Source organism: Coregonus clupeaformis, chromosome 13, assembly GCF_020615455.1.
Source record: "Coregonus clupeaformis isolate EN_2021a chromosome 13, ASM2061545v1, whole genome shotgun sequence".
In the NCBI taxonomy this organism is placed as follows: Eukaryota; Metazoa; Chordata; class Actinopteri; order Salmoniformes; family Salmonidae; genus Coregonus; species Coregonus clupeaformis.
The window spans coordinates 46,874,145-46,901,904 of NC_059204.1; the positions used below are offsets into that span (position 1 = coordinate 46,874,145).

Sequence of the window (27,760 nt, forward strand, 5' to 3'; positions counted from 1 at the left end):
CACACGTTTATCTTTTCAAGATGAGTTGATGATATTTTGAGGGCTAAGAAATTCCTGTCTATTTATTTTTGCCCACGTACACATTGCAAAATGATAACCATGGCCTTCTGGCAGGTAGCTAACAGCCCTCTCTCTACCTCTCTCTGTTTCAACAACAGTACAACAGCTCTCGGCCGCGGGAGGAGTGGGAGATGTGGCACCCAACGCTGATCGCTGAGGGCCTGTTTGCTATCGCCAACATCTTCAGCTCCCTGCGCCTCATCTCCCTGTTCACAGCCAACTCCCACCTGGGGCCTCTGCAGATCTCCCTGGGACGCATGCTGCTGGACATCCTCAAGTTCCTCTTCATCTACTGCCTGGTGCTGTTGGCCTTTGCCAACGGACTCAACCAGCTGTACTTCTACTATGAGACCAAGGCCTCGGACGAACCCAATAACTGCAAGGGCATCCGCTGTGAGAAGCAGAACAATGCCTTCTCTACGTGAGTCATCTGAGGGCCCTTGTCCTAGAAATACTGTGTAATGACAAAAGGAGGGTTTGGATAAACAGAGAAAGAAGAACGTATAGAGAGATGAATGAGATGAATACCTTCTGAGACAAGGAGGGGAGTGAAGAGGTAGAGGAAAGGAAGGAGCTTTAAAGAAATTGGGAGGGGAACAGAGAGAGCATGAAGAGATGTGAATTGACAGAATCGTTCGGGAAGAGGGTGGCAGGTTTGGAATAGGAGCAGGAATAGGTGTCAGGTACTAAACAGGGTCTTATACTCCAATACCTATTGCAATTGAAAAGCACTTTTTCTTGTGTTCCGAGGTTTCACACAGATACCTACAGTGTGCACATAATCCTCTCCCTGTCCCGTAATGAATAAAAGATACTGCCGTGTACTAAATCTCATCTGCTTCCTCCAGCCCCTGAGTCATTTTGGAGACTGAGCGGTTTGCATCTCTCGCCTCCATCTGTTTTATAGGTTTTAATAGCACATTGAGTAACTGTAAGGCAAAATATCAGTTTGGCTTTCAAAAAAAGTATCTGTGTATCTTGTTCTTTCCCAGGCTGTTTGAGACGTTGCAGTCCCTGTTCTGGTCGATATTCGGCCTGCTCAACCTGTACGTGACCAACGTGAAAGCACGCCATGAGTTCACAGAGTTTGTGGGAGCAACCATGTTCGGTACCTACAACGTTATCTCCCTGGTGGTGCTGCTCAACATGCTCATCGCCATGATGAACAACTCCTATCAGCTCATCGCTGTGAGTCACGTCACATTGTTTCTCTATCCAGCTCTCTCAGCTGTCTGCTAGCTCCTTTATCAGGGGAACTCACATGGACCTTCCCATCTTTTTCGTGGAGTTCTTGCTGGTGCTTATGGGTATAGACAGACAAATGATGATCACTGCTTCTGCTGCATAACGATCAAGTGGCTCTTGCAGTTGATCTCAAGAAGTTATGCAAAGTGTCTCTCCATCTCAGCAGGAATATGAACCAGAATGAGTCATTGTCATAAAATATGTTGCAGATCATGAAGGCAGATCATGCATCTTAGAGAGTTTGTTGTTGTGGTGCTGCAGGCATCACACGGAGACATTTATATCAGTTTATTTTCCTCCATGTAACCTTTCTGCGAGAGCTGATGTAAGCCGATGGTAGAGGGCCTTCCGCCCATGTATCACACTCCCTGGGAGCTGTATGAAAATGCACACACACCACACACACCCACACAGATCCTACAATCCACCAACCAACCCCCATCTCTCCCATCAGAGAACAGCGCATTGCCGAAGGCACATCTATGGAAAAGGGAAGACATGATAAGGAAACAATTTATTTAAAGCAGTTAAAATGTTATTTTAGCCCTGCTATTAAATGGGTTTTTCATCACACTCAGTGATAGTAAAGATGATCACATAGGATGTAAAAGAGATTTAATTCTGATGGTGCAGCCCTCCTTTAATATCTAAATGCCCTTGTACAGGACCATGCGGACATTGAATGGAAGTTTGCCCGCACCAAGTTGTGGATGAGTTATTTTGACGAGGGAGGAACTCTCCCTCCGCCCTTCAACATCGTTCCCAGCCCCAAGTCAGTGTGGTACCTGTGTGTGTGGATGCACAACCGCCTGTGTGGAGGGGACCAGCCCAGTCCTGACGACCCGAGGAAACACGAGAACTTAAAGGAGTTCACGGTACAACATTTACAAACTTGTACAATCAATGTAGTATACAGTGTACACACATTCACTACATTCTCACCTGGATGTTTCCTTTTGCTGTGTCATATCAGTAAAAGACGTGAGATTGGTTTAGTACAATCATTACCTTGCTCCTCTATTTCTATATAATGACCAAACAGTATACCTTTTATGGGATCCTTGCCTGTAAATGTTATGGAGAACTTGAGAATAGTGTTAGGGCTATCAGTTTCCCCCAGCTGTGAAGTTACTGACAAGGGGCTGCATATCCTGCTTGTCCAGCTGCAGTGGGCAGGCACATGTTGCCAAGCAACCCTTCCTCAGGCACCAAATTCCCTGGATGTCTCCCAGTCAGCTGAACTTCTCTCCTCTGCCAGCAGCAATCACCTGTTCTACCGTTCCACTGTTCTACTCCACACTCCTGCTAACACACAGGACTCCACGTTACCTTCACCCACTCACCAAACACAGCAGACATGTTGGATAATAACGCCTATGCACCCTTTTGGATCAGTAGTGTGGTTTGAAGATGAGAAAATATAGCGGAACAAAGCCTGAAATGATCTTTATATTGGTGCGATATTTTTGCCTCTCTAACTTTCTCACACATCATTATTCAAGATTCATTCATGATTAATCTGTAGTCGTGGTTGCATCCACATTAATGTAGAAGTGTTTAGAAACACATAATATATTGTTTACAATAAAAGTGACTGCTGAATGACACAATACATGATTTACTATTCATTTCAATTGGTCACAAAATTATCTGAAACACAACCAAAACAAATAGCAAATGCATGCATCCAGCAAGTTTGTAGAGTCACAAGTATGATGTAATCATTGTGTGCTAGGAATATGGGACCAAATACACATTTAAGTGAATTTGTCCAAATACTTTTGGTCCCCTAAAATGGTGGGACTATATACAAATAGTGCAGTAATGTCTAAACGGTTCACCTGATATGGATGAAAATACCCTCAAATGAAAGCTGACAGTATGCACTTCAACGTCATATTTATTGTATCATTTCAAATCCAAAGTGCTGGAGTACAGATCCAAAACAAAAACAAATGTTACTGTCCAAATACTTTTGAACCTTAAATTCCTTAGCGCTTTAACCACTGTTTAGAATATGTGTATTGCGTCGCTCTCACAGTACAACTGTAACATGCAGCAGCAGAGAAACCAGTTTATTTTATTTATTTATTTCACCTTTATTTAACCAGGTAAGCCAGTTGAGAACAAGTTCTCATTTACAACTGCGACCTGGCCAAGATAAAGCAAAGTAGTAGTAGTAGTAGTAGTGATACTAATATGTTTGTGCGGTTAATATAAATTCTGCACATGAAAAAAGTAGTTTCATTCTTCTACTTTTCATTTTGTTCTAGGAGCGTCATGCTGACAACCTGATTCAGAACCAGCATTATCAGGTAAAAAGCAGCTATCATAACAACCATGGAAAAGAGTGTATGCATGTCTATACACACACACACACACACACACACACATACATACACCCTCTTGACGCCTCATTGTTGAGCTGCATGAATGACATTTGTACTGCACATGTGTATTAGAATATATTATTACACTGTTGACCTTTTAGGAAAGTGGGGGACAGGTGTCAGTTACTGGATCTATCATCGTCATGGTGGTGGTGAACTTGGTGGCAGGTTCTATTTTTATCCTAGACATATCCCAATGGGCACACACTAGTTGAATCAACGTTGTTTTAACATCATTTCTCAACCTATTGTGACATGGAATCTAAATGGAAAACCCATTTGGATTTGAAAAAAGTCATCAACCAGTACTGTTTTCATCTAATTTAAACATTGAAATTAGGGAAAACTTAAATACAATAACTTAACTTGACTAACAGGTTGTGACATCAATCTAATTTCAACATAATCACAGAACTATGTACAGTATATGTTGAAATTCCGCAATTAATGTTAAAAATCTTTTTCATCCTATATTCAATATACAGTATATTGGGTGGTTGAAATTATGTTGTATTTTATAGTTCATTAGACATATTTTATTTGATCTTGTTTCAATGTTGATAGTAAAATGGTATGTTTGAATCAACAGCATTGTTTCAATGTCATGCCTTCAACCTAAATAAAGAGGTATATTGAAATAAAATGTGAAGCCACAGTCCAACAATTCCTGCCTGAACAGTGACTCCTACTGGTATATAAGGGGTAATGCACTTCTGGGAGAACGAGTCTACTATCCAGATACCTACCTATATGTACCCTGCTTGGCTTTAGAAACAAGCTGTGTTCGTTTAAGCTGAGCTATCATGTCAACACATTTAGACATTGATCAGCTTCCATACTCATTTGCGTAGACACCCAAAATAACATTGATTAGTTGAAATTAACTAACTTTTTTTTACACATGCTGTATGTGAAAGTAAATTTGGAGTGAGGTTGGGTCTATGTATGCTACATTGACATCTGATTTGCCCAAAGGACACCATCATTTCAACATGTATGCTATTCTATGTATGGTATTCATACATGGTTAATTGGATCTTTGGAAGTTTAGAAGTATCATTAGCCCTATAAATAGGATGCCAAATTCATGATATTAATAATACACTTTTACATTTGGATAATGTCTCTTATATGAAGGATGATTGGTTGATTTCAAATTTCTAAGTTAATAATTCATGTTGGATTCAAGTCTCCATCTCAGCCAAAAATCGAAGTTGAAGAATATAACTAAATCAAATCAAACTTTATTTGAAGTGCATTAAAAGTTTGATTCGATTAAGTGCTATTCTTTAACTTTGATTGTTGGTTGAGATGGAGACGTGAATCCAACATAGCAATAACTAATTTGTAGACAAACTGGATATTTAATTGTGAACGCAACCAAATATCAACATTTGAAGGAGACGTGTCTTCTGTTTGGATAGTATATACAGTATATATTATGAATAACACATATAAAAGACAATATCCAAAGGTACAATTGTATTATTAATATTGTGAATTTAGCATAATACGTAAAAGGCTAATGGTAACAACTTCTAAACTTCTAAAGTTCCAATCAACAATGGATGAATGATAATATACCTAGCTTCACGTTGAAATGATGGTGTCCTTTGGGCAAATCAGATGTCAATGTAACCTACATAAACCAAAACTCACTCTGAATTTACTTTCACATACAGCAAGTGTAAGAAAAGTTAGTGACTTTCAACTATTCAATGTTATTTAGGTAGTCTATGCAAATGAGTATGGAAGCTGATCAGTGTCTAAATGTGTTGACATGATAGCTCAGCTGAAACAAACGCATCTTATTTCCAAAGCTAAGTAGGGTACATAGAGATATGTATCAGGATGGTAGACTTGTTCTCACTGAAGTTAATTACCCCTCATATACCAGTAGGAGTCGCTGTTCAGGGAGGAATCATTGGACTGTGTCTAAACATTATATGTCAATATACCTCTTTATTTAGGTTGTTGAAACAATGACATTGATTCAAACATACCATTTTACTATCAACATTGAAATACGGTCAAATTGAATATGTCTAATCAAATATGAAATTCAACATATTTTCAACCACCCAACAATATACATATATTGAATATAGGATGAAAAAGGTTTTAAAAGTTTCTACGTGGAATTTAACACAATTTCAATGTTTACATAGTTCTGATGATTATGTTGAAATTAGATTGATGTAACAACTTGTTAGTCAGGTTAAGTCATTGTATTTAATATGAAGATTCCACGTTACAATAGGTTGACAGATGATGTTGAATCACCGTTGATTCAACCAGTGTGTGCCCAGTGGGCTTTTAGCTCAATCTTTGGCGGCCCTCCTCTCCTCTCCTCCATTTCCCCCAGTTAAGGCCTTGTGCTGCTGGGCTCCCCTGCTGATGTGTTATACCGAGCAGACTAATGCATCGACTGGAGCCTGCGATGTCTAATGAAAATGCTGTATCAAAGAATACAGCTGCCGCTCCAAATGGATGAGTTTGGGGAATAGGGCAGAACCTATCAGAGAAAGGGGTGCACTGAGGCAACTCTTAGTGCATGTGGTGAGGTGAGTGGTATACAGACATACACTATATGACCAAAAGTATGTGGACTCCTGCTCGTCGAACATCTCATTCCAAAATCATGGGCATTAATATGGAGTTGGTCCCCCCTTTGCTGCTATAACAGCCTCCACTCTTCTGGGAAGGCTTTCCACTAGATGTTGGAACATTGCTGCGGGGACTTGCTTCCATTTAGCCACAAGAACATTAGTGAGGTCAGGCACTGATGTTGGGAGATTAGGCCTGGCTTGCAGTCGGCGTTCCAATTAATCTCAAATGTGTTTGATGTGGTTGAGGTCAGGGCTCTGTGCAGGCCAGTCAAGTTCTTCCACACCGATCTCGACAAACCATTTCTGTATGGACCTCGTTTTGTGCACGGGGGCATTGTGATGCTGAAACAGGAAAGGGCCTTCCCCAATCTGTTGCCACAAAATTGGAAGCACAGAATCGTCTACAATGTCATTGTATGCTGTAGCGTTAAGATTTCCCTTCACTGGAACTAAGGGGGCTAGCCCGAACCATGAAAAACAGCCCCAGACCATTATTCCTCCTCCACCAAATCCACTAATTTGAAGGGATGTCCACATACACTATATATACAAAAGTATCTCTTACCCTTCCAGTGCAAATTATTAGATTCAATCTACAAGAACCTCCACAAATATCCTCCTCCACAATTCATTGAATTACATTTTTACCCAAAATTATTATTCTGTAAAAGAAAAAGGCTGGTTTGATTTCAACCATTGGTCCATTGTGTCCTAAACATGCAAATGAATGCAAAGTTATGTACGGACAGATTTTCACCTCAAGCTAATACAAATGTCATGAATATGCCTAAACAGTTTTTCCTTATTAAACACAAAATGCAAATGTATGCATGCAAGGAAGGAAGAGCCTTTTCCCCAAAAGCTCAGATCATTTCCTCCTTAGGGAGGTTCAAGTCCACAAAAAAAGCTTACAAGGAAAAATATGGTTGTTTCTAGAATGTGCCCATTACTTCAGCATTCATGACATACTGCAGTAGTGTATCTAATGTGATTGTTTCTCTGCTGTGTGTTTCTGTGTGTAGGAGGTGATCAGGAACCTAGTGAAGAGGTATGTAGCAGCCATGATCCGCAGTGCTAAGACAGACGAGGGTCTGACAGAGGAGAATTTTAAGGTAGGTATCTCAGAAGTCGTGTACTTTCATCCCTAAAATGTGCCTGTATATATTCCATAGTCATTGAGCAATATCTAACTGTCCATCATTGTGGATCTCTCCTTCGCCTCTATCCCCCTCTTAACTGATCTGTAGGAGCTGAAGCAGGACATCTCCAGTTTCCGCTACGAGGTGTTGGACCTGTTGGGTAACAGGAAGCCTCCACGGAGGACCTACTCATCCAGCAGTGAGGCTACCCAGCAGGACGAGGCCAACGAGGAAGAAGGGGCTGGACATGCCCAGGGTCAGTCCAGGGACCAAGGGGCCAAGGGGGTATCCTTCAGCATGTCAACCGCTGAGAGGAAGAGCAAGGACTCTGGGTTCAGCCTCTCCGCCCTCTTTAAGTCCATGTCAGGGGCGGAGGGGCCAGTGGACAACAAACCAAAGAGCAACGGGCTCAGGTTCTCCTCCTCCTCCCCATCCTCTGCTGCGTTAAGCCGCAGTGGTGGCCGGCTGCAGCGCTTCTCCAAGTCCAAGAGAGACTCCATCAGGCGGCTGGGCCTGCTCTTCTCCCGCATGAACGGACACGTCCCAGAGCCCAGGTCCCCTCCTCCCAGGATGCACCAGCCCACCTACAGTATCTCAGACGGCCTGCTTGGGCAGCCTACAACCTGGCCGGACGTCCAGATCCCGCCCAATCCCCAGGTCCACCTGGACCAGCTGGGGGTGAACCTGAACGAGCTACCCCATGCCCAAGACCCTCCCCAGGCCCTGTCACAGGAGTCACCCCAGCAGGCTAACGGAAGTGACAGCCTGCTCCTGCGGCCTGCAGGCCACTGCCTACCGCCGCCAGGCCACTCCCTGCCAACCCTGCACTGTGCTTCCAGCATCACGGCCTCCAGCTCCCGGGCTGTCCTCCTGGGCTCTAGTGAGGACATGTTTGAGGGCTGGATAGGACCCTGTGACGAGCAGGACTCCTCTGAGTGGGGGGCTGAGCAGGAGGACTCCATCACCACACAGCTTTAGAGAATCCCCCCTACTGTATCTTCAGGTCACTCTGCTGAAAGGACAGAAAGAATAATTGGCTGACTCAAGTATTCAAAACCCAGGACTAATTTTCGCAAAGATATTATAGCAAAGGAGGAAGATTCTAAACATATAATGAAAAAAAAAGCTTTATCTATTGCAACATAACTAAATGTTTGCATACTGCCACCTACCTGTGATCCTTAGATCTTTGTTTGAGGTCTGTAAGCTCACCATCCTCTCTTAACACTTGTTTTCATACAGTTCAGGCCCAGTTATTTCTATTTTACTCATCAAAATATCACTGAGATTAAAGGGGTTCAAATACACAGGTGAGCTATCACCACTGTCCTAACTTCTACTCTCTTACAAATATGTTTAATCTCGTTGCAAGTTTTTCTATTGTCTTTTACCAGACTTGACTGTTTTGCAGTGTGGTGTTCCATGTGCACATGTTTTCCTCATGTGCCAAATTTCCCCTACAGTGTGTTCTGTTTGGTATGTCATATAACCTAAACATGAATGGTTATTATCATGATAGACAAGGTCATGTGACATACATTTATTTCAGGCAGGTTGAATCTTTACAAGTTGTTTTTGGACAATTAACTAAGAATCCTGTTCTCAGTTTTTCTATGAAAGTTGTATTTTTCTATATTTTCTTGGAAATAGGGCACTAACAGTTTTTGGCTATTGAGACAGGTAATGCACGATATTAGTAGAGTAACATTTATTTATCCATAGTTCTGTGTTTACTCTTAATCTAATTTATTTTGGTCAAGGTGGCTGTGAATTATAATACTCAAGATCAATTTAGAAGAGGAACCCTACGCAAACAATGTTTCATAACTTTCAAAAACAAGCTTGTATACAAATACATTTATTTGATAATGAGATTGAGAATTATCATTTAAAATACTTTAAATTATTTTTGACTGATTCTTAGAGCTAGGATTCCAAGACTGGGCCATATAATATTGTGACTGCGCAATGCATTTGCTAGTTGCAGTATTCATGGCTTACCTTAGATAATGTGCCATCTCATCAATTAAAAATGAACACTTTCACAAGTTCGGCTTCTCGCCATCTGATTAAGTAGTAGTTAAGATTTTGGTATTTTGGCGTGGATGGTGGTCGGGGAAGCCAGCCCCCAGTCATAGATCGGGGTTGGTAGCTGGCCTTCTGGCAGGGCTAGCCCCCGGTTGTGAACTGTGATTGAACCGAGCCTGCTGGTAGGGCCAACCTACCAGGGTTGAGCTGGTCGCCATTGTGCAGGAAGTCTGGAGGGTGACTCGAACAGGAGGTGGATGGGGTGGTGGTGGGTCACTGGATCAGCACAAACTTGCAGTACACCGTTTGTTATGCAGATGTACTAGGGGTTCGAACCGAAATTACACTGAACAAAAATATAAAAGCAACATGTAAAGTTTTGGTCCCATGTTTTATGAGCTGAAATAAAAGATCCCTGAAATATTCCATATGCACAAAAAGCTTATTTCTCTCAAATTTTGTGCACACATTTGCTTACATCCCTGTTAGTCAGCATTTGTCCTTTGGCAAGATAATCCATCCACCTGACAAGTGTGGCATATCAAGAAGCTGATTAAACAGCATGATCATTACACAGGTGCACCTTGTGCTGGGGACAATAAAAGGCCACTCTAAAATGTGCAATTTTGTCACACAACACAATGCCACATGCAATTGGCATGCTGACTGCAGGAATGTCCACCAGAGCTGTTGCCAAATAATTTAATGTTCATTTCTCTACCATAAGCCGCCTCCAACATTGTTTTAGAGAATTTGGCAGTACGTCCAACCGGCCTCACAACCGCAGACCACATGTATGGCGTTGTGTGGGCGAGCGGTGTGCTGATGTTAACATTGTGAACAGTGGGGTTATGGTATGGGCCAGAGCATATGAGCGGAGTGGAGTGGTGAGAATCTCAGCTCCTTGCTCACGGAGCTGTTCACCCCTCCGCTCCCCCCGCTCAAAGCCACATCAGGCCAGTCTGCTCATTATCGGTCAGCGCTCAACGCAGTTTGCATCGCGCTCCACTCAAATCGCCCCCCCGCTCGCTCCAAAAAAGGAACAAAATCTGCATGTATTTCACTTTTACCTTAAACCACAGCCTTACTTTATCTCCTCGAATTTGTTGCATACAGACTCATCTCGGATTATCCATTCTGTCTTGAAACGGGGATCTTACACTGATGCTAAAATGAGATGTTAAATCAGTATAGTATATTCCATAGCGAATTGACACGTTGTTTGCCAATGTTTCTGCAAAAGCAGCGATGCCCATTGGAAGTGCAGCGTGAGTGTCATCGGTGAGCAGGGATTTGATTTCTGTGACAGCAGGGAGGATCATCCCCAGGTTCCCCAGCTCCTTCTGCAGTTTGTCTATGAAGTCTGCCAGTGGTGTCAGCACACTGACAAGGTGCGTCAGCTGCCGTACTTGATTCAGGGTGATGTTAGCAACTTTAGACTTGAGTTTGTTTTGCCATAACGGGTCTTTTTGGAACAACCGGATGAACGACTGAATCATCCGCAGCTGGCTGCTCCATCGAGTGGCGCAGGCATTTGTGGGGCGGACACCTAATTGGTCGGTTTCCTCTGTGTTCAGGGTGCTCTTGTGTACACTTTTCACCAGGTGCCCGACTTTCACTAACAGCCTATTAATGTTGTCGTGCTCGTTAACAGAGTCTTTGATTGCCAGCTGAAGCATGTGAATGGGGCATCTCAGATGTAAATTTGACACAGTAAAGTACTGATTTATCATAGTTTCTACATTAGAGGTTATCACTTCCACATGGACTTGCGAGGGCGCAGGTGGTCCCTCATCCTCCTCTTCATGTTCTGCGCTGCTGCAGGCATCCGCGGTCACTTCACCCTCCGCCTCCTCTTCAGTGCCAGGGAGGAGGTTAAACGCCTTGATCATGTTGCTGGCACTGTCAGTGATGACCCGAATCACACGTCGTTGCACGTTCCAATATTTAAGTACACTTTCATACTTTTGGTAAATACGATCTGCGGTATGGTGCCCCTGTATGTGCTCACAGCCCAACAAAACCGTGTGCCCCGGAACGTCCCATCAATGAAACTGGCGACGATGCCAAGGAAGCTGTGCCCTCTTCTACTGGTCCAAATGTCCGCTGACAGAACGAGCCCATCACCATTTTGCAGTAGGTCTTGCAGTTTGGCTTCCATCAGTGAAGAAACTTTTGAATTCCTCAACCCTTTTCTCTTGTTGCTGCTGCTGCTCCTCTCGCTCTATAAAATACAAATTCATGGACGACACAAATTAAATTAAACAGATGGATTCTGGGTCAGGCTTGAGCATGCTTTAGACTCGTGGTGTGAGCGAGCAAAATTGGAGCGGGACATAGGGCGACGCTACGTCCTTTTAAAAATGCCGCTCAGCGCTCTGTCCAAAATCCGCCCGCTCGCGCTCCACGCTCGCTCACGCTCCACTCCGCTCACATGCTCTGGCATGGGCAGGCATAAACTACGGACAATGAACACAATTGTATTTTATCGATGGCAATTTGAAGGCACAGAGATACCGTGACGAGATCCTGAGGCCCATTGCCGTGCCATTCATCCGCCGCCATCACCTCATGTTTCAGCATGATAATGCGTGGCCCCATGTCGCACGGATCTGTACACAATTCCTAAAAGCTGAAAATGGCCGAGTTCTTCCATGACCTGCATACTCACCAGACATGTCACCCATTGAGCATGTTTGGGATGTTCTGGATTGATGTGTATGACAGCGTGTTCCAGTTCCCGACAATATCCAGCAACTTCGCACAGCCATTGAAGAGGAGTGGGACAACATTCTACAAGCCACAATCAACAGCCTGATCAACTCTATACGATGGATGTGTCGCGCTGCATGAGGCAAATGGTGGTCACACCAGATACTGACTGGTTTTCTGATCCACGCCCCTATCTTTTTTTTAAGGTATCTATCTGTGCCCAACAGTTGCTTATCTGTATTCCCAGTCATGTGAAATCCATAGATTAGGGCCTAATGCATTTCTTTCAACTGACTGATTTCCTTAAATTAACTGTAACTCAGAAAAATCTTTGAAATTGTTGAATGTTGCGTTTCTATTTTTATTCAGTATATTTTCCAATCGGTTTGTTCTGAACAGAACCATAATTATTTTAGTTCTGTTCCACTGTTCCGACCAGCAAAATAAAGTTACGAACCGCTTCAAATGGTTTAAATCATTCCTTTCTGTTCCTTTTTAAACCTCTGAAATTACATTTAGCTCAACATTAAATTACTTTACCAATCAGTGCAAATAGAGCAGCTTGCTATGGAGCGGGCAATCTATTTACATGCATTGGGCAGACGTGTGTAGGGCGCGAGATGTGACTGAAATCTAGCAGGTGAGGAGAGGGCGGAGGAGAAGGCTTGGTATCTTGCTATCATGACATCATCTGATCTGAATAAAGTCAGTCTCGTCCAAAATTGAGATTTGCGAGATGATAGGAAAATATTGTATGTCATGGAATGAAGGGCACCGTAACAGTTTTCCTTGGGTTGGGTTTATTTCAATCCTGCCCACAGCTGGCAGCACCCAAGTAACACAAGCCTACCAGACGAGCTAAACCACTTCTATGCTCGCTTCGAGGCAAGCAATACTGAAGCATGCATGAGAGCACCAGCTGTTCCGGATGACTATGTGAGCACGCTCTCCGTAGCCGATATGAGTAAGACTTTTAAGCAGGTCAACATTCACAAGGCCGCAGGGCCAGACGGATTACCAGGACGTGTACTCCGAGCATGTGCTGACCAACTGGCAAGTGTCTTCACTGACATTTTCAACATGTCCCTGACTGAGTCTGTAATACCAACATGTTTCAAGCAGACCACCATAGTCCCCGTGCCCAAGGACACTAAGATAACCTGCCTAAATGACTACCGACCCGTAGCACTGACGTCTGTAGCCATGAAGTGCTTTGAAAGGCTGGTCATTGCTCACATTAACACCATTATCCCAGAAACCGTAGACCCACTCCAATTTGCCTACCGCCCCAACAGATCCACAGATGATGCAATCTCTATCGCACTCCACACTGCCCTTTCCCACCTGGACAAGAGGAACACCTATGTGAGAATGCTATTCATTGACTACAGTTCAGCGTTCAACACCATAGTGCCTTCAAAGCTCATCACTATGCTAAGGATCCTGGGACTAAACACCTCCCTCTGCAACTGGATCCTGGACTTCCTGACGGCCCGCCCCCAGGTGGTAAGGGTAGGTAATAACACATCTGCCACGCTGATCCTCAACATGGGGGCCCCTCTGGGGTGCGTGCTCAGTCCCCTCCTGTACTCCCTGTTCACCCATGACTGCATGGCCAGGCACGACTCCAACACCATTAAGTTTGCAGACGACACAACAGTGGTAGGCCTGATCACCGACGAGACAGCCTATAGGGAGGTCAGAGACCTGGCCGTGTGGTGCCAGAATAACAACCTCCACGTGACCAAGACAAAGGAGATGATTGTGGACTACAGGGAAAAAAAGAGGACTGAGCACGTCCCCATTCTCATCAACAGGCTGTAGTGGAACAGGTTGAGAGCTTCAAGTTCCTTGGTGTCCACATCACCAACGAACTATCATGGTCTAAACACACCAAGACAGTCGTGAAGAGGGCACGACAAAGCCTATTCCCCCTCAGGAGACTGAAAAGATTTGGCATGGGTCCTCAAAAAGTTATACAGCTGCACCATCGAGAGCATCCTGACTGGTTGCATCATCGCCTGGTATGGCAACTGCTCGGCCTCCGACCGCAAGGCACTACAGAGGGTAGTGCGTACGGCCCAGTACATCACTGGGGCCAAGCTTCCTGCCATCCAGGACCTCTATACCAGGCGGTGTCAGAGGAAGGCCCTCAAAATTGTCCTAGACTCCAGCCACCCTAGTCATAGACTGTTCTCTCTGCTACCGCACGGCAAGCGGTACCGGAGCGCCAAGTCTAGGTCCAAAATGCTTTTCAACAGCTTCTACCCCCAAGCCATTAGACTCCTGAACAGCTAATCATGGCTTCCCGGACTATTTGCACTGTCCCCCCACCCCATCTTTTTATGCTGCTGCTACTCAGTTTTTCTGATTTATGCATAGTCACTAACTCTACCCACATGTACATATTACCTCAACTACCTCAAATAGCCGGTGCCCCCGCACATTGACTCTGCACCGATACCCACCTGTATATAGTCTCCCTACTGTTATTTAACTTCTGCTCTTTTTTTCCCCCTCAACACTTTGTTTTATTTTACTATATTAAAAAATAAATACATTGTTGGTTAAGGGCTGTAAGTAAGCATTTCACGGTAATGTCTACACCTGTTGTATTCGGCGCATCTGGCAAATAAAATTTGATTTGAAATCACCCCCCTAAAAACAACTCATGGCGCCTGCATTTCCTTAAGTCCTAATTCAGCAGTTATCTTCAATCAAAATGGTCAAAAATAAACAAAAATAACTTCTTATCAAGAGCAATTTCTCAATGAAGAATTTAGCTAGGACTGCCTGGGAGTGGTCCGAGTTAGAAGGGGAAATCTAAAAACTAGCTGATATTGGCAGAGATGTTTGGAACTTTATTGGTCTATTAACTAATTTACTGCCTGTTGATGTCACCAGGCAGGCCAAAACTCCATCCCACCAAAACAGGCTGACATTTCAGGCGTTCTTTTCCAACAGCTCCTACACTAAAAAGGCATCATCATTTTCACAGTATTATTCCAATCTCGGTGTGAAAATATAACACAGGAAAATCTCATTTGACTGCACTGGGCCTTTAATGACCAAGCTGAAAAACAAGGTCAAATGAGGAAAGTTCAGCCCCACCAGCTCTCCTCTCGAAACAGAGTTATAAACTACACTTAGTAATGACATTTAAAACTGCCTGAGTACCAGTGAGCGCTCTCCATGGTGCTGATCATGACTGGAAGGGGAGCAGCAACATCAGCCTTGTGCTGGCCAGGTCCCTGGAACCTCCGATACCACCATCATACCAAATGACTTCTCTAAAGCAGGGCTCTCCAAACCTAATCTAGCACACCTGATTCTAATAACCAGTGGTTGATAAGATGAATCCAGTTAGTTACAACTGGGGTTGAAGCGAAAACCTACAGGAGTTTAATCTCCAGGAACACGGTTGGAGAGCCCTGCTCTAAAAACGGTACAGTTCAAATGACAAAATTGTTACAACTTCCGGGAAACATAACTTTTTTTAATTAAACAAAAAAACAAAACATTAATATTAACATAAACATCCCCTGAACACTGTGGGGATGGAACAGAGACACCCTATTCCCTACATGATCTTGACAAGCCCTATGGGTGACATTTCAGACACAACCAACCACTGACTAGCAAACTTGAACAACAGAGGTACAGTGGAATAAACTTCACACAAATTAACATTTACAGGCATAGGGTGAATGAGAGGTGAATAGTAGAGGGACCCTGCCTCCCTCCCCGCATCCCCAGTGCTTGGTTACATGCTAGGAGGGATAAAGTGCCCTGGGTGTGTGGGTGCAGTGACATAGTTGACTGGGTGATTGGAGGAGGGGCAGTAGGATGCGAGCACACGTGGTTGGGCAGGGCCTGAGTTCCAGGGTGAGAGGTAGTGATAGGTGGCAGAAAGCATAGGAACATAAGACTCGTAGGTGTGGAGTGGGGGTTGGCTGCACTGGTCCTGAACCAAGGGGTAGAACACTGTGCCTGGGGCTCCTGCTGAGGGAGGGTCCATGACCAGGGGGGTGCCTGGTAGGGAGGAAAAGGTTGGGGGTGAGAACAAAGGTGAGATTAAGAAAAAAAGGTATGGATCACAGATGGTCATGTTTGATACTTGAGGTCTTAAGATCCTTGTGACAAAGACTTATGACACAGAAGTCAGATCTTATTCAATGCATATGTGCCATTTCATAATGCGGAGGTATGAGGCAGAGGGGTGGCGCTGACCGTTGGCAGGAATGTCTCCCTGGCCATCAGGCCCCATTCTCCCAGGCTCTGGGTAGGGCTGGGGGACTGTGTGATCAGAGGGAGGGGAGGCACCGGGGTAGGAACGGAACTGTTGCTCAGCACCTGGCTGCTGATACACCTGCACCATGGAGTGCCAGTAGCTCTGCTGGTACCACTGTTTCAACACAGATAGAAATATAGGCACACATTGTTTTAATTCAAAAGACATGTCTAATGTCTCATGACCAGTTACTGTTCACCCATACTACACTGAATAAAAATATAAAACGCAACATGTAAAGTGTTGGTACCATGTTTCATGAGCTGAAATAAAAGATCACAGAAATGTTCCATATGCACAAAAAGCTTATTTCTCTCAAATGTTGTGCACAAATTTGTTTACATCCCTGTTAGTGAGCATTTATCCTTTGCCAAGATAATCCATCCACCTGACAGGTGTGGCATATCAAGAAGCTGATTAAACAGCATGATCATTACATAGGTGCACCTTGTGCTGGGGACAATAAAAGGCAAATTGTCACAACACAATGCCACAGATGTCTCAAGTTGAGGGAGCGCGCAATTGGCATGCTGACTGCAGGAATGTCCACCAGAGCTGTTGCCAGAGAATTGAATGTTCATTTCTCTACCGTAAGCCACCTCCGTCATTTTAGAGAATTTGGCAGTACGTCTAACCAGCCTCACTATCGCAGAACACGTGTATGGCGTCGTGTGGGCGAGTGGTTTGCTGATGTCAACGTTGTGAACAGAGTGCCCCATTGTGGTGGTGGAGTTATGGTATGGGCAGGCATAAGCTACGGACAACAAACACAATTGCATTTTATCGATGGCAATTTTAATGCACAAAAATACCATGAGATCCTGAAGCCCATTGTGAGGCCCATTTTATTTAAGGTATGTGTGACCAACAGATGCATATCTGTATTCCCAGTCATGTGAAATCCATAGATTAGGGTGTACTGAATTTATTTAAATTCAATTTCCTCAAATGAACTAACTCAGTAAAATCAATGAAATTGTTGCATGATGAGTTTATACTGTTGTTCAGTATATAATCCAGGGCTCTCCAACTCTGTTCCTGGAGAGCTACCCTCCTGTAGGTTTTCGCTCCAACCCCTGTTGTAAACAACCTGATTCAGTTTATCAACCAGCAAATTATTAGAATCAGGTGTGCTAGATTAGGGTTGGAGCGAAAACCTACAGGACGTTAGGACCAGGAACAGGGTTGGAGAACCCTGCTATATTCATTTGATCCCCTTTACTTACTTGGACTCCTAAATTAAAGTAATATTGGATGACCTTGCAATCTATAAAAAGATAAATACATTTAGTTACAATTACCATCACATTTTCTAATTCAACCATTAGAAGTTTACAACTTGAACACACGCGCCATGGGGAACAGTTTGTCTGACCTCGTGGAAGGTCATTGCCGTTGGGGTCATAGGAGTAAGGTGGAGGGGGTGCGGCACTGACTGCTTCCCCCATCTCATTCACAAACCAGGGAGAGGAAGGAGGAGACTGCATGGATAAAACTAAAAACAAGAGAAAAACAGACATCCGTTAGGCATGAGGTCCCTGATAAGATATGATCCAATAACCAACTTATGTCTGACCATAACTTGTATAAAGAGTGGGTACCTGGTCTGCCCATAGCGTGTGGGGGCATGGGAGCCCCCTGAGGATGGCTTGAGGGTGGAGCCATTGGTGCTGGGGGGGTCTGAGAGCTGCTAGCGGAAGAGGAGGAGTTGGAGGTGAAGATAGCTGCTGGGGCTGTGCTTACAGCCTGTGAGGAGGTGATGACTGCTGACTTCACCACCAGCTGAGGAAACAGAACATCTAAATAACCCTCAACAGTTTGACTACAACATACAGACAATTCATGCTTAAGTCCAATGTTACGCAAAATAATAATAATCTAATCGTTTTAACTTTCATCCAAAGAGGAACATTCTACAGTTAATAAAAATGTTTAAAGCAGCTGCGTATAAATTAAACACCTGTTCCCCCCCTTCCGCCAAAATGTGACAACTGAGTTCAGTAACACCGATTGTGAGGCATCCAGTACCTGCTGTGAGTAGCTGTAGGTAGCTACTCCCTCTTGTGGCGAGCCAGCACGAGATCCTCCCTCTTCAATGGTCTGGAAAGGCAGGCAGGCAAAAAAAAAGACAGGAACGGAGTCAAAACAGATCAGCCCCAATATCAGCACATTAATTGGAAATTATACAATAAATATAATCATCGCACATGTGAAATCAACTTTTATTACCCTTAGTTTCAACCCCCCAAAAAAAGTGAAGGGCAATTTGAGAGAGCATTATTATTTGAAGGGCAATATTTGAGAAGGCATAGTGAATACAACGGGTATTTTGTGTACCAGGTTGGCAGTGGACTCAGCTGCAGCATACATAGACGGGCTCTGGAACCCTGGGTCTGCAAGATAAATAATAATAATAATAATAATAATAATAATAATAATAATAATAAAGCCATTTAGCAGACGCTTTTATCCAAAGCGACTTACAGTCATGCGTGCATACATTTTTGTGTATGGGTGGTCCCGGGGATCGAACCCACTACCTTGGCGTTACAAGCGCCGTGCTCTACCAGCTGAGCTACAGAGGACCACTGATGAAGAGACTTCACAAGATAATTGTGCACTTTTATCCATATTGTACGAGGGGTCTCCATATCATGAGCCTTTACTGCTGCCAAATGACATCAGTTGGGAAATGGAATAGCCTAAATCGGTCTTCACGTAACCAGTTAAAATAATGCATCTACAGAACAGAATATAATGAAATGGTGGACAAGGACTGTCCTACCAGTTCTTCCTAAGGGCTCTCCATGTACTTCATGGAAATCTCCACAGCAGGTGAAATCAACACTCACCTTGAGCAGTATAGATGTACTCCTCCGAATATTCACCTGAGAAAGATACACAACATCAAATTTCCATTTACATTCTGATACAAATCCTGGCTCAAGTTGAACAAATACATGTGATCAAGACAGCATCACTGGACAGGCTGGCCTACCCTGGTCGCCACCATTGCTCCTCTCGTCAGCGTCCTCCTCTGATGAGGTCATGGCCTGTTTGCCAGACATGGGGATGGGGCTCGCCCCCCGCTGCACCCAGTAGGTAGGGGTAGCTGGAACCATGGGGTTTGCTACAGCCTGTCCCTAAAGAGAAGGTTACAAATCAGAAAGCAGGTTGACTGTTGAATACTCCAGTTGCATACTCATGCTCCCAACTACCAAAGTCTGAACTCTTGAGGGCTTCTGTGATACTTAGTTACCGGCAAGGGAGGGAACGTGGTCTCATCCCCCTCCTCAATCTCGTAGAAGGTGATTGTTCCTTCCATGTCCCGTGCCTCCTCGCCAGCCTCGGGGACGTAGCTGAACTGGCACTCTTTGTTGATAGCATGCATCTGGCGCCTGCTTCGGCTGCAAGAGCTCAAATGAATACACATACATTTATAACCACAACATTCAGTCACTGCTCAACATTGCATGGGAGATGATTAAAGATGTCTATTACCGTGACCTGAATGAGTAGTTGTCGAAGCTCTGGTAGCAGCGTTTTCCAGGGTGAGGGTAGTATGCCGCCTCTGGCCCAATGAGGTGATGCCTGTTCAGGAAACGGGCTGAACTTCTGAACAGAACCCAGATTGGCAACATCATAGATACCAACAGAATATAATCAATGGTAAGGAACATGGCCTTATTTCCCAAAATAAATAAAGAGTATCAAATCAGTAATGGTGCAGCACAGGAACTTTCAATTGTGTATAACAGCAGCGGTGTGAATGAGTGATATTTCTCAAACCTGCCGTTTGACTATTTAAGTAGCAAGCACACAGACCTGGGTGGGCCATATCCTCGCGGGGGCCTGGTTGGAGGATGTGGGTGATAGTGTTCATAGGGCAGTGTCCCTGGAGGTGGTGGGGGGTCATGCATGCCAGGGGCGTGCCCAGGGGGTATGCCGCCAGGGCCTGGCCGGAAGCGGGGAGGCAGGCCAGGCTGGGATCGATTGTAAGACACCATCAGCATCTCCTTCCCTCTGGGCTTCTTAAAGAAACGCCGCCGGCCTCTCACCTCTGAGTCTGGTGCAGGGGAGAAGAGGTAAAAGACAAAGTTGTACAAGTCATCTTTAATTGTCGGAGGCCAATACAAATGTCACTGCTATTAGAAACTTACTAGCTAAGACTATCTAAAGGTTAAAGGGCATACAGACCCATTTCTCCAGGATACTGCTCAGGCCTGCTGTATGATGGTCCCTTGCGGCTTGGGGTGATGTTCCAGGCAGGGACAGGGTTCACAGGCTTCAAGTTAGTCAGAGACACAAGATGTCTGAAAGTGGTAGGGTATAGAGAGAAGAAGTCTCAAACCTAATATTAAAAACAGCACTGTGTAGAAAGTAATTCACCATATCTACTATACTGTATGACTGACAATAGGAAGATGCAAGGCCAGGGGCAATCATTCATGGGCCAGAATACTAAAATAAGCACACATTGATGGGTGCTGTGCAGTAGTGCCTGTTTGTAAGTCAGTTCAATGGGGGTGTTTTAAAAGAGACTGGTATCTCACTTTTCTCCAAGCTCTTCGATGAACACGGTCACAGCGCTGGGGTGAGTGCCCACCTCCTGAATGAAGGCATTGTAATACTTCCCTTTGGGGTCGAGACGAACCTGCATAGGAGACATGGGCTAGAGTATGTTCGGAGTACGGTTTGCACAAAAAACACTCAAAGAATCTTAAATGAGTGGATAAATTGGATTACCTGACACTTGTCGCCCAAGAAATACTGTCTTCCAGCAAACACCATGTAATCAGTCTTCTGCATTTCTGTTTCAGAGACATTATATGCCATTCGAGAAGGCCCAATTATACAACTATTCTACGAGAAAAAAAAATCTAAATCACTGTGTGGTATGAGCATATCAACCCCATGTGAATATTCAGCACGGATAACGGTTGTGCTCTGCATGGATCTTGAAACTAACTTTATGACTAACGTTGCACGTTTAACTTAGCAGTTTCACTTTACCACAAGAAATCCAACTCAAGTTTCCCCAAAAGAAGGGGCAACATGGCATACCTTTGCGACTGTCATGCCATACATCAAACTCTACATTTCTGTACATCTCAGAATCCAGTGCTTTGAGCACCTTGTACGGGAGAGAGAGTTTTGTTGGTCCATCTGGAGTCTTAGGACGAGAAAGAGATAAGACACTGTATGTGCTCCTAGAATCTATTCTAAATAATGTTATAAACTACAATCCCTCAGGAGGTGGTAACCATAACGCTTTCTAAAACATAATAGACGTTACAGAAAACGTTGTCACATATACTTCCTCTGCTCCAGATCTGGCTTTGTCCTCTGTGTGACTGTGCCCATTGAGCTCCCAATCGTCCCTACAAGAGTAAACAGTGTAGAAAATTTTTACTTTACAAAAAATATACAATGACTATTCCAATATATTCAGTTGAAGTCGGAAGTTTACATACACCTTAGCCAAATACATTTAAACTCAGTTTTTCACAGTTCCAGACATTTAATCCTCGTAAAGACTCCCTGTTTTAGGTCAGTTAGGATCACCACTTTATTTTAAGAATGTGAAATGTCAGAATAATAGTAGAGAATGATTTCAGCTTTTATTTATTTCATCACATTCCCAGTGGGTCAGAAGTTTACATGCACTCAATTAGTATTTGGTAGCATTGCCTTTAAATTGTTTAACTTGGGTCAAACGTTTTGTGTAGCCTTCCACAAGCTTCCCACAATAAGTTGGGTGAATTTTGGCCCATTCCTCCGGACAGAGCTGGTGTAACTGAGTCAGGTTTGTAGGCCTCCTTGCTCGCACACGCTTTTTCAGTTCTGCCCACACATTTTCTATAGGATTGATGTCATGGCTTTGTGATGGCCACTCCAATACCTTGACTGTTGTCCTTAAGCCATTTTGCCACAACTTTGGAAGTATGATTGTGGTCATTGTCCATTTGGAAGACCCATTTGCAACAAAGCTAACTACCTGACTGATGTCTTGAGATGTTGCGTCAATATATCCACATCATTTTCCTTCCGCATGATGCCATCTATTTTGTGATGTGCACCAGTCCCTCCTGCAGCAAAGCACCCCCACAGCATGATGCTGCCACCCCCGTGCTTCAGTTGGGATGGTGTTCTTCGGCTTGCAAGCATCACCCTTTTTCCTCCAAACATAACAATGGTCATTATGGCTAAACAGTTCTATTTTTGTTTCATCAGACCAGAGGACATTTCTCCAAAAAGTACGATCTTTGTCCCCATGTGCAGTTGCAAACCATAGTCTGGCTTTTTTATGGCGGTTTTGGAGCAGTGGCTTCTTCCTTGCCGAGTGGCCTTTCAGGTTATGTCGATATACAGTGAGGGAAAAAAGTATTTGATCCCCTGCTGATTTTGTACGTTTGCCCACTGACAAAGAAATGATCAGTCTATAATTTTAATGGTAGGTTTATTTGAACAGTGAGAGACAGAATAACAAAAAAATCCAGAAAAACGCATGTCAAAAATATTATAAATTGATTTGCATTTTAATGAGGGAAATAAGTATTTGACCCCCTCTCAAATCAGAAAGATTTCTGGCTCCCAGGTGTCTTTTATACAGGTAACGAGTTGAGATTAGGAGCACACTCTTAAAGGGAGTGCTCCTAATCTCAGCTTGTTACCTGTATAAAAGACACCTGTCCACAGAAGCAAGCAATCAATCAGATTCCAAACTCTCCACCATGGCCAAGACCAAAGAGCTCTCCAAGGATGTCAGGGACAAGACCATTGCCAAGCAGCTTGGTGAGAAGGTGACAACAGTTGGTGCGATTATTCGCAAATGGAAGAAACCCAAAATAACTGTCAATCTCCCTCAGCCTGGGGCTCCATGCAAGATCTCACCTCGTGGAGTTGCAATGATCATGAGAACGGTGAGGAATCAGCCCAGAACTACACGGGAGGATCTTGTCAATGATCTCAAGGCAGCTGGGACCATAGTCACCAAGAAAACAATTGGTAACACACTACGCCGTGAAGGACTGAAATCCTGCAGCGCCCGCAAGGTCTCCCTGCTCAAGAAAGCACATATACAGGCCCGTCTGAAGTTTGCCAATGAACATCTGAATGATTCAGAGGAGAACTGGGTGAAAGTGTTGTGGTCAGATGAGACCAAAATGGAGCTCTTTGGCATCAACTCAACTCGCCGTGTTTGGAGGAGGAGGAATGCTGCCTATGACCCCAAGAACACCATCCCCACCGTCAAACATGGAGGTGGAAACATTATGCTTTGGGGGTGGTTCTGCTAAGGGGACAGGACAACTTCACCGCATCAAAGGGACGATGGACGGGGCCATGTACCATCATATCTTGGGTGAGAACCTCCTTCCCTCAGCCAGGGCATCGAAAACGGGTCATGGATGGGTATTCCAGCATGACAATGACCCAAAACACACAGCCAAGGCAACAAAGGAGTGGTTCAAGAAGAAGCACATTAAGGTCCTGGAGTGGCCTAGCCAGTCTCCAGACCTTAATCCCATAGAAAATCTGTGAAGGGAGCTGAAGGTTCGAGTTGCCAAACGTCAGGCTCGAAACCTTAACGACTTGGAGAAGATCTGCAAAGAGGAGTGGGACAAAATCCCTCCTGAGATGTGTGCAAACCTGGTGGCCAACTACAAGAAACGTCTGACCTCTGATTGCCAACAAGGGTTTTGCCACCAAGTACTAAGTCATGTTTTGCAGAGGGGTCAAATACTTATTTCCCTCATTAAAATGTAAATCAATTCATAAACATTTTTACATGCGTTTTTCTGGATTTTTTTGTTATTTTGTCTCTCACTGTTCAAATAAACCTACCATTAAAATTATAGACTGATCATGTCTTTGTCAGTGGGCAAATGTACAAAATCAGCAGGGGATCAAATAATTTTTCCACCCTCACTGTAGGACTAGTTTTACTGGGGCTATAGATACTTTTGTACCCGTTCCCTCCAGTATCTTCACAAGGTCCTTTGCTGTTGTTCTGGGATTGATTTTCGCACCAAAGTACATTAATCTCTAGGAGACAGAACGCTTCTCCTTCCTGAGCGGTATGACGGCTGCGTGGTCCCATGGTTATACTTGCGTACTATTGTTTGTACAGATGAACGTGGTACCTTCAGGCGTTTGGAAATTGCTCCCAAGGATGAACCAGACTTGTGGAGGTCTACAATTCTTTTTCTGAGGTCTTGGCTGATTTCTTTTGATTTTCCCATGATGTCAAGCAAAGAGGCACGGAGTTTGATGGTAGGCCTTGAAATACCTCCACAGGTACACCTCCAATTGACTCAAATGATGTCAATTAGCCTATCAGAAGCTTCTATAGCCATGACATCATTTTCTGGAATTTTCCAAGCTGTTTAAAGGCAAAGTCAACTTAGTGTATGTAAACTTCTGACCCACTGGAATTGAGATACAGTGAATTATAAGTGAAATAATCGGTCTGTAAACAATTATTGGAAAAATTACTTGTGTCATGCACAAAGTAGATGTCCTAACCGACTTGCCAAAACTATAGTTTGTTAACAAGAAATTTGTGGAGTGGTTGAAAAACAAGTTTTAATGACTCCAACCTAAGTGTATGTAAACTTCCGACTTCAACTGTAGATGCAGGGGCAATTTATGCATACTGTCGGTAACTGGCGGAGTATAAGACAGGTTTAGTCAGGAGGACTTTATGGAATTCAAAAAGATTGTGCAGAACAAGACTTCACCTCTGAGTCTGACCCCTGTCCTCGGGGGTGTCGTAGCCTGCGTCCTCACTGCACACTGATAGGCTGTTCCTATAGCGACGACCTCCACCACGAAACCCTTCCAATGCTCCCTGCAACTCCACCTCCTCAACACCAAGGACTTGTGTGTACAGCAGCTCATACAACAGAGCTGGATTCAATTGAAGAAAAAATAAGTACATTTCCTTTTGACTACACATGGAACTACTACTCATTAGAATATTAAGTAACTACAATCAATGAGTAGCTAGTTACATGACTTAAAGAGTGAAGACATATCCACTGGTTCCTCAGAATTCTGATGGTGTGAGAGTACTGACCCTGACACAGAGCTGCATCGATCGGGTAGTTCCTGGGGTACACAATGTCATAGTGGCCATTGTTGGAGCAACACAGCAAAATCTGCAATACAGTCAGAAGAGCAGAATCCAGAACAGTGAGAAGTGTAATGCATTTTATCCCCATCCCATGGTGAAAATTATAGACACATCAAATTGTCTACATAGATGGAATTAAGAAAGATAAAAGCTGGTAAAAAGAAAATGTATAAATATTTGACTTTTTTTTAAATAGCAGTAGTCTTCTCAAACGGTAAAATGAGAGCAGCGCCCTCTAGCGGACAAACCACAGTCTCACATGTCATCTCACCTTTCCACACACCTGGTTTAATTAGCAATGTGATTCAGTTTTGCCTGGTAATTACTTCACTAGTCAGGCATTTGAGATGCTTCAGGGCCTGGGTTCAGAAGGCTGTGATGAACCACACACACTTACCTTCTCCACATACTCTTTCTCAGTTATCTCAGTTGGTGGCTTCCCAGGGTACCTGTATATGAGGAAGCACCGCCTGCCACACAGTAAATATTTGAGAACACAGATGTATTTCCAGTTACATTAAAAGCAAAAAATGCAAATCACAAATCTCATTTTACATATCACATTTAATGTCCTGTCGGCCAACAAAGGTTATACAACGTGGGGGTGTATAACTCTGAACACATTGTGAAGCACGTACCTGTACAACAATGACAATGCCTTTATCTCAACTTGTCCAGCGGTTTCCTTTAGAAAAACATGTTTAAGGGTATGACCAATGGATTGTGCAATATGCTTGTATAACATGTACTTATAAACATACCGTGGGGTCCTCCAGACGTTCCAGATACTTCTCAAATGACCCTTCAACAAACTACAAGAGAAAGCATGTCATTTACATTTTTGTCATTTAGCAGACGCCCTTATCCAGAGCGACTTACTATTGTGAGAGCATACATTGTCATACTGGTCCCCCGTGGGAATCGAACCCACAAGCGCCATGCTCTACCAACTGAGCCACACCGGACCTACTGATAAAGCACGTCATGATAAAGAATGTCATTATATACTTAGATTTTTTACTAACTTGCTCTGTACTGTGAATACATTGTGCATGCAAAAATATAAATAAACTTACAGGTTCAAAGTTGCATCGGTTTGCTCTCATGAAGGTGACACAGTCTTTCCTTATCTTTTGTTGGAAATTCTGAGAGTAATAAAGCTTGAGAAAATGAAAGAGATACCGGTACATGATTGCATAATTTTTTGTATTCGGCCTCTTCTCTCCTTGTGTAGCATAATTCTGTGCATTCCATGATTCAACTCTGGCCACTTTGGGTATTAATAATTTAGCAGTCAACCCAATGACCCCATGAGTTCCGATTTTCACACCATGAATTCAGTCGTAGTTATTGAGAACTGTACTATTGCATGTTTATTTTCAAAACGTTGAACGTGAAATGGAATGTAATAAAAAAAAAAAGTATACAGTAGCTAAATTGGCTTTAGCCTACCTGCTCAGAGACAGCTCGAAATAGACAGGACGCGTCTCGTGCCATCATTTTCCGGTAGAGACCGATGCTGGCTAGATACTCGTCCATGTTTACAAAATACTTCTTCAAGGCTTTCTGCATTTTAAAGAAATTGCAAATAAAAAACTATAAATATGCTAAGCTTCATAACTTCACGCGTAGACGATAAAGAACATGAAGGTCGAAAGTTACCTTTCGAGTTGGAATAAGGAAACAGCTGCTACAAATGAGCACTGATTGCCGAGTCAATTCCTCCGTCACTCGGCCCAACCGTTGAAAACTTTATTGAAAATTTTTGTTTTTGCTTGGTTACACTAAATTCTTGTTTTTTATATACTGTGTCCGGGAAATAGTTCAATTATCATTGCCTATTGTGTCTATACATGTAGTCTCCCATGAGTAAAAAAGGCTACTCCACAGTAGGAAGCGAATGATAAACTTGACTTTGAGAAAAAATGTTGTAAACAATGGCCTAAATCCAACAGACTATATCCTGATGGATATGCAGTTTCTACATGTGGTCAAAATGGCAACATGTGGCTGCGGTATGACATAGTAAAGCAAATCTTTCTTGATTTATTCACTAGTCAAGGTAAATTTGAACAACAACAGTTTACAGTCTGAAAACAATAGGCTATCACATTAGACAGTGTCTTGCCTCAAATGTATTTTTCTTCCCC

The 27,760-nt window shown here is 43.5% G+C and overlaps 2 protein-coding genes across 9 annotated transcripts in view; one reads left to right on the forward strand and one right to left on the reverse strand.

Moving 5' to 3' along the window:
• LOC121579643 (short transient receptor potential channel 5-like) overlaps positions 1 to 9,876 on the forward strand; it is a 43,785-nt gene extending 33,909 nt beyond the window's left edge. Inside the window, exons 7-12 of the mRNA XM_041894407.2 lie at positions 159 to 481; positions 1,053 to 1,248; positions 1,971 to 2,180; positions 3,579 to 3,620; positions 7,327 to 7,416; positions 7,552 to 9,876. Of these exons, the coding sequence (XP_041750341.1) occupies positions 159 to 481; positions 1,053 to 1,248; positions 1,971 to 2,180; positions 3,579 to 3,620; positions 7,327 to 7,416; positions 7,552 to 8,421 (1,731 nt within the window). The 3' untranslated portion in view covers positions 8,422 to 9,876. The remainder of the gene's footprint in view (positions 1 to 158; positions 482 to 1,052; positions 1,249 to 1,970; positions 2,181 to 3,578; positions 3,621 to 7,326; positions 7,417 to 7,551) is intronic.
• A 5,366-nt stretch (positions 9,877 to 15,242) lies between these two features.
• On the reverse strand, positions 15,243 to 27,341 carry alg13 (ALG13 UDP-N-acetylglucosaminyltransferase subunit). Of its 8 annotated transcripts, XM_041894416.2 has the most exons (25): positions 27,273 to 27,341; positions 27,063 to 27,176; positions 26,687 to 26,770; positions 26,372 to 26,422; positions 26,249 to 26,295; positions 26,008 to 26,080; positions 25,554 to 25,635; positions 25,216 to 25,384; positions 21,792 to 21,855; positions 21,539 to 21,647; positions 21,221 to 21,285; positions 21,028 to 21,128; positions 20,672 to 20,787; positions 20,300 to 20,540; positions 19,976 to 20,089; positions 19,734 to 19,890; positions 19,473 to 19,617; positions 19,327 to 19,362; positions 18,812 to 18,867; positions 18,503 to 18,574; positions 18,076 to 18,256; positions 17,850 to 17,969; positions 17,701 to 17,741; positions 16,414 to 16,588; positions 15,243 to 16,215 (listed from the first exon to the last, which is right to left on the reverse strand). In XM_041894416.2, the coding sequence occupies exons 2-25, from the start codon at positions 27,147 to 27,149 to the stop codon at positions 15,947 to 15,949; spliced, it is 2,655 nt and encodes an 884-aa protein (XP_041750350.2). In that variant the 5' UTR covers positions 27,150 to 27,176; positions 27,273 to 27,341; the 3' UTR covers positions 15,243 to 15,946. The 8 variants fall into 8 exon arrangements, with proteins under 8 accessions (XP_041750350.2, XP_041750345.2, XP_041750348.2 ...); XM_041894411.2 differs by having other exon boundaries at positions 26,687 to 26,755; positions 27,063 to 27,326; XM_041894414.2 differs by having other exon boundaries at positions 19,976 to 20,065; positions 27,063 to 27,326.
• Positions 27,342 to 27,760: the final 419 nt, after the last annotated feature.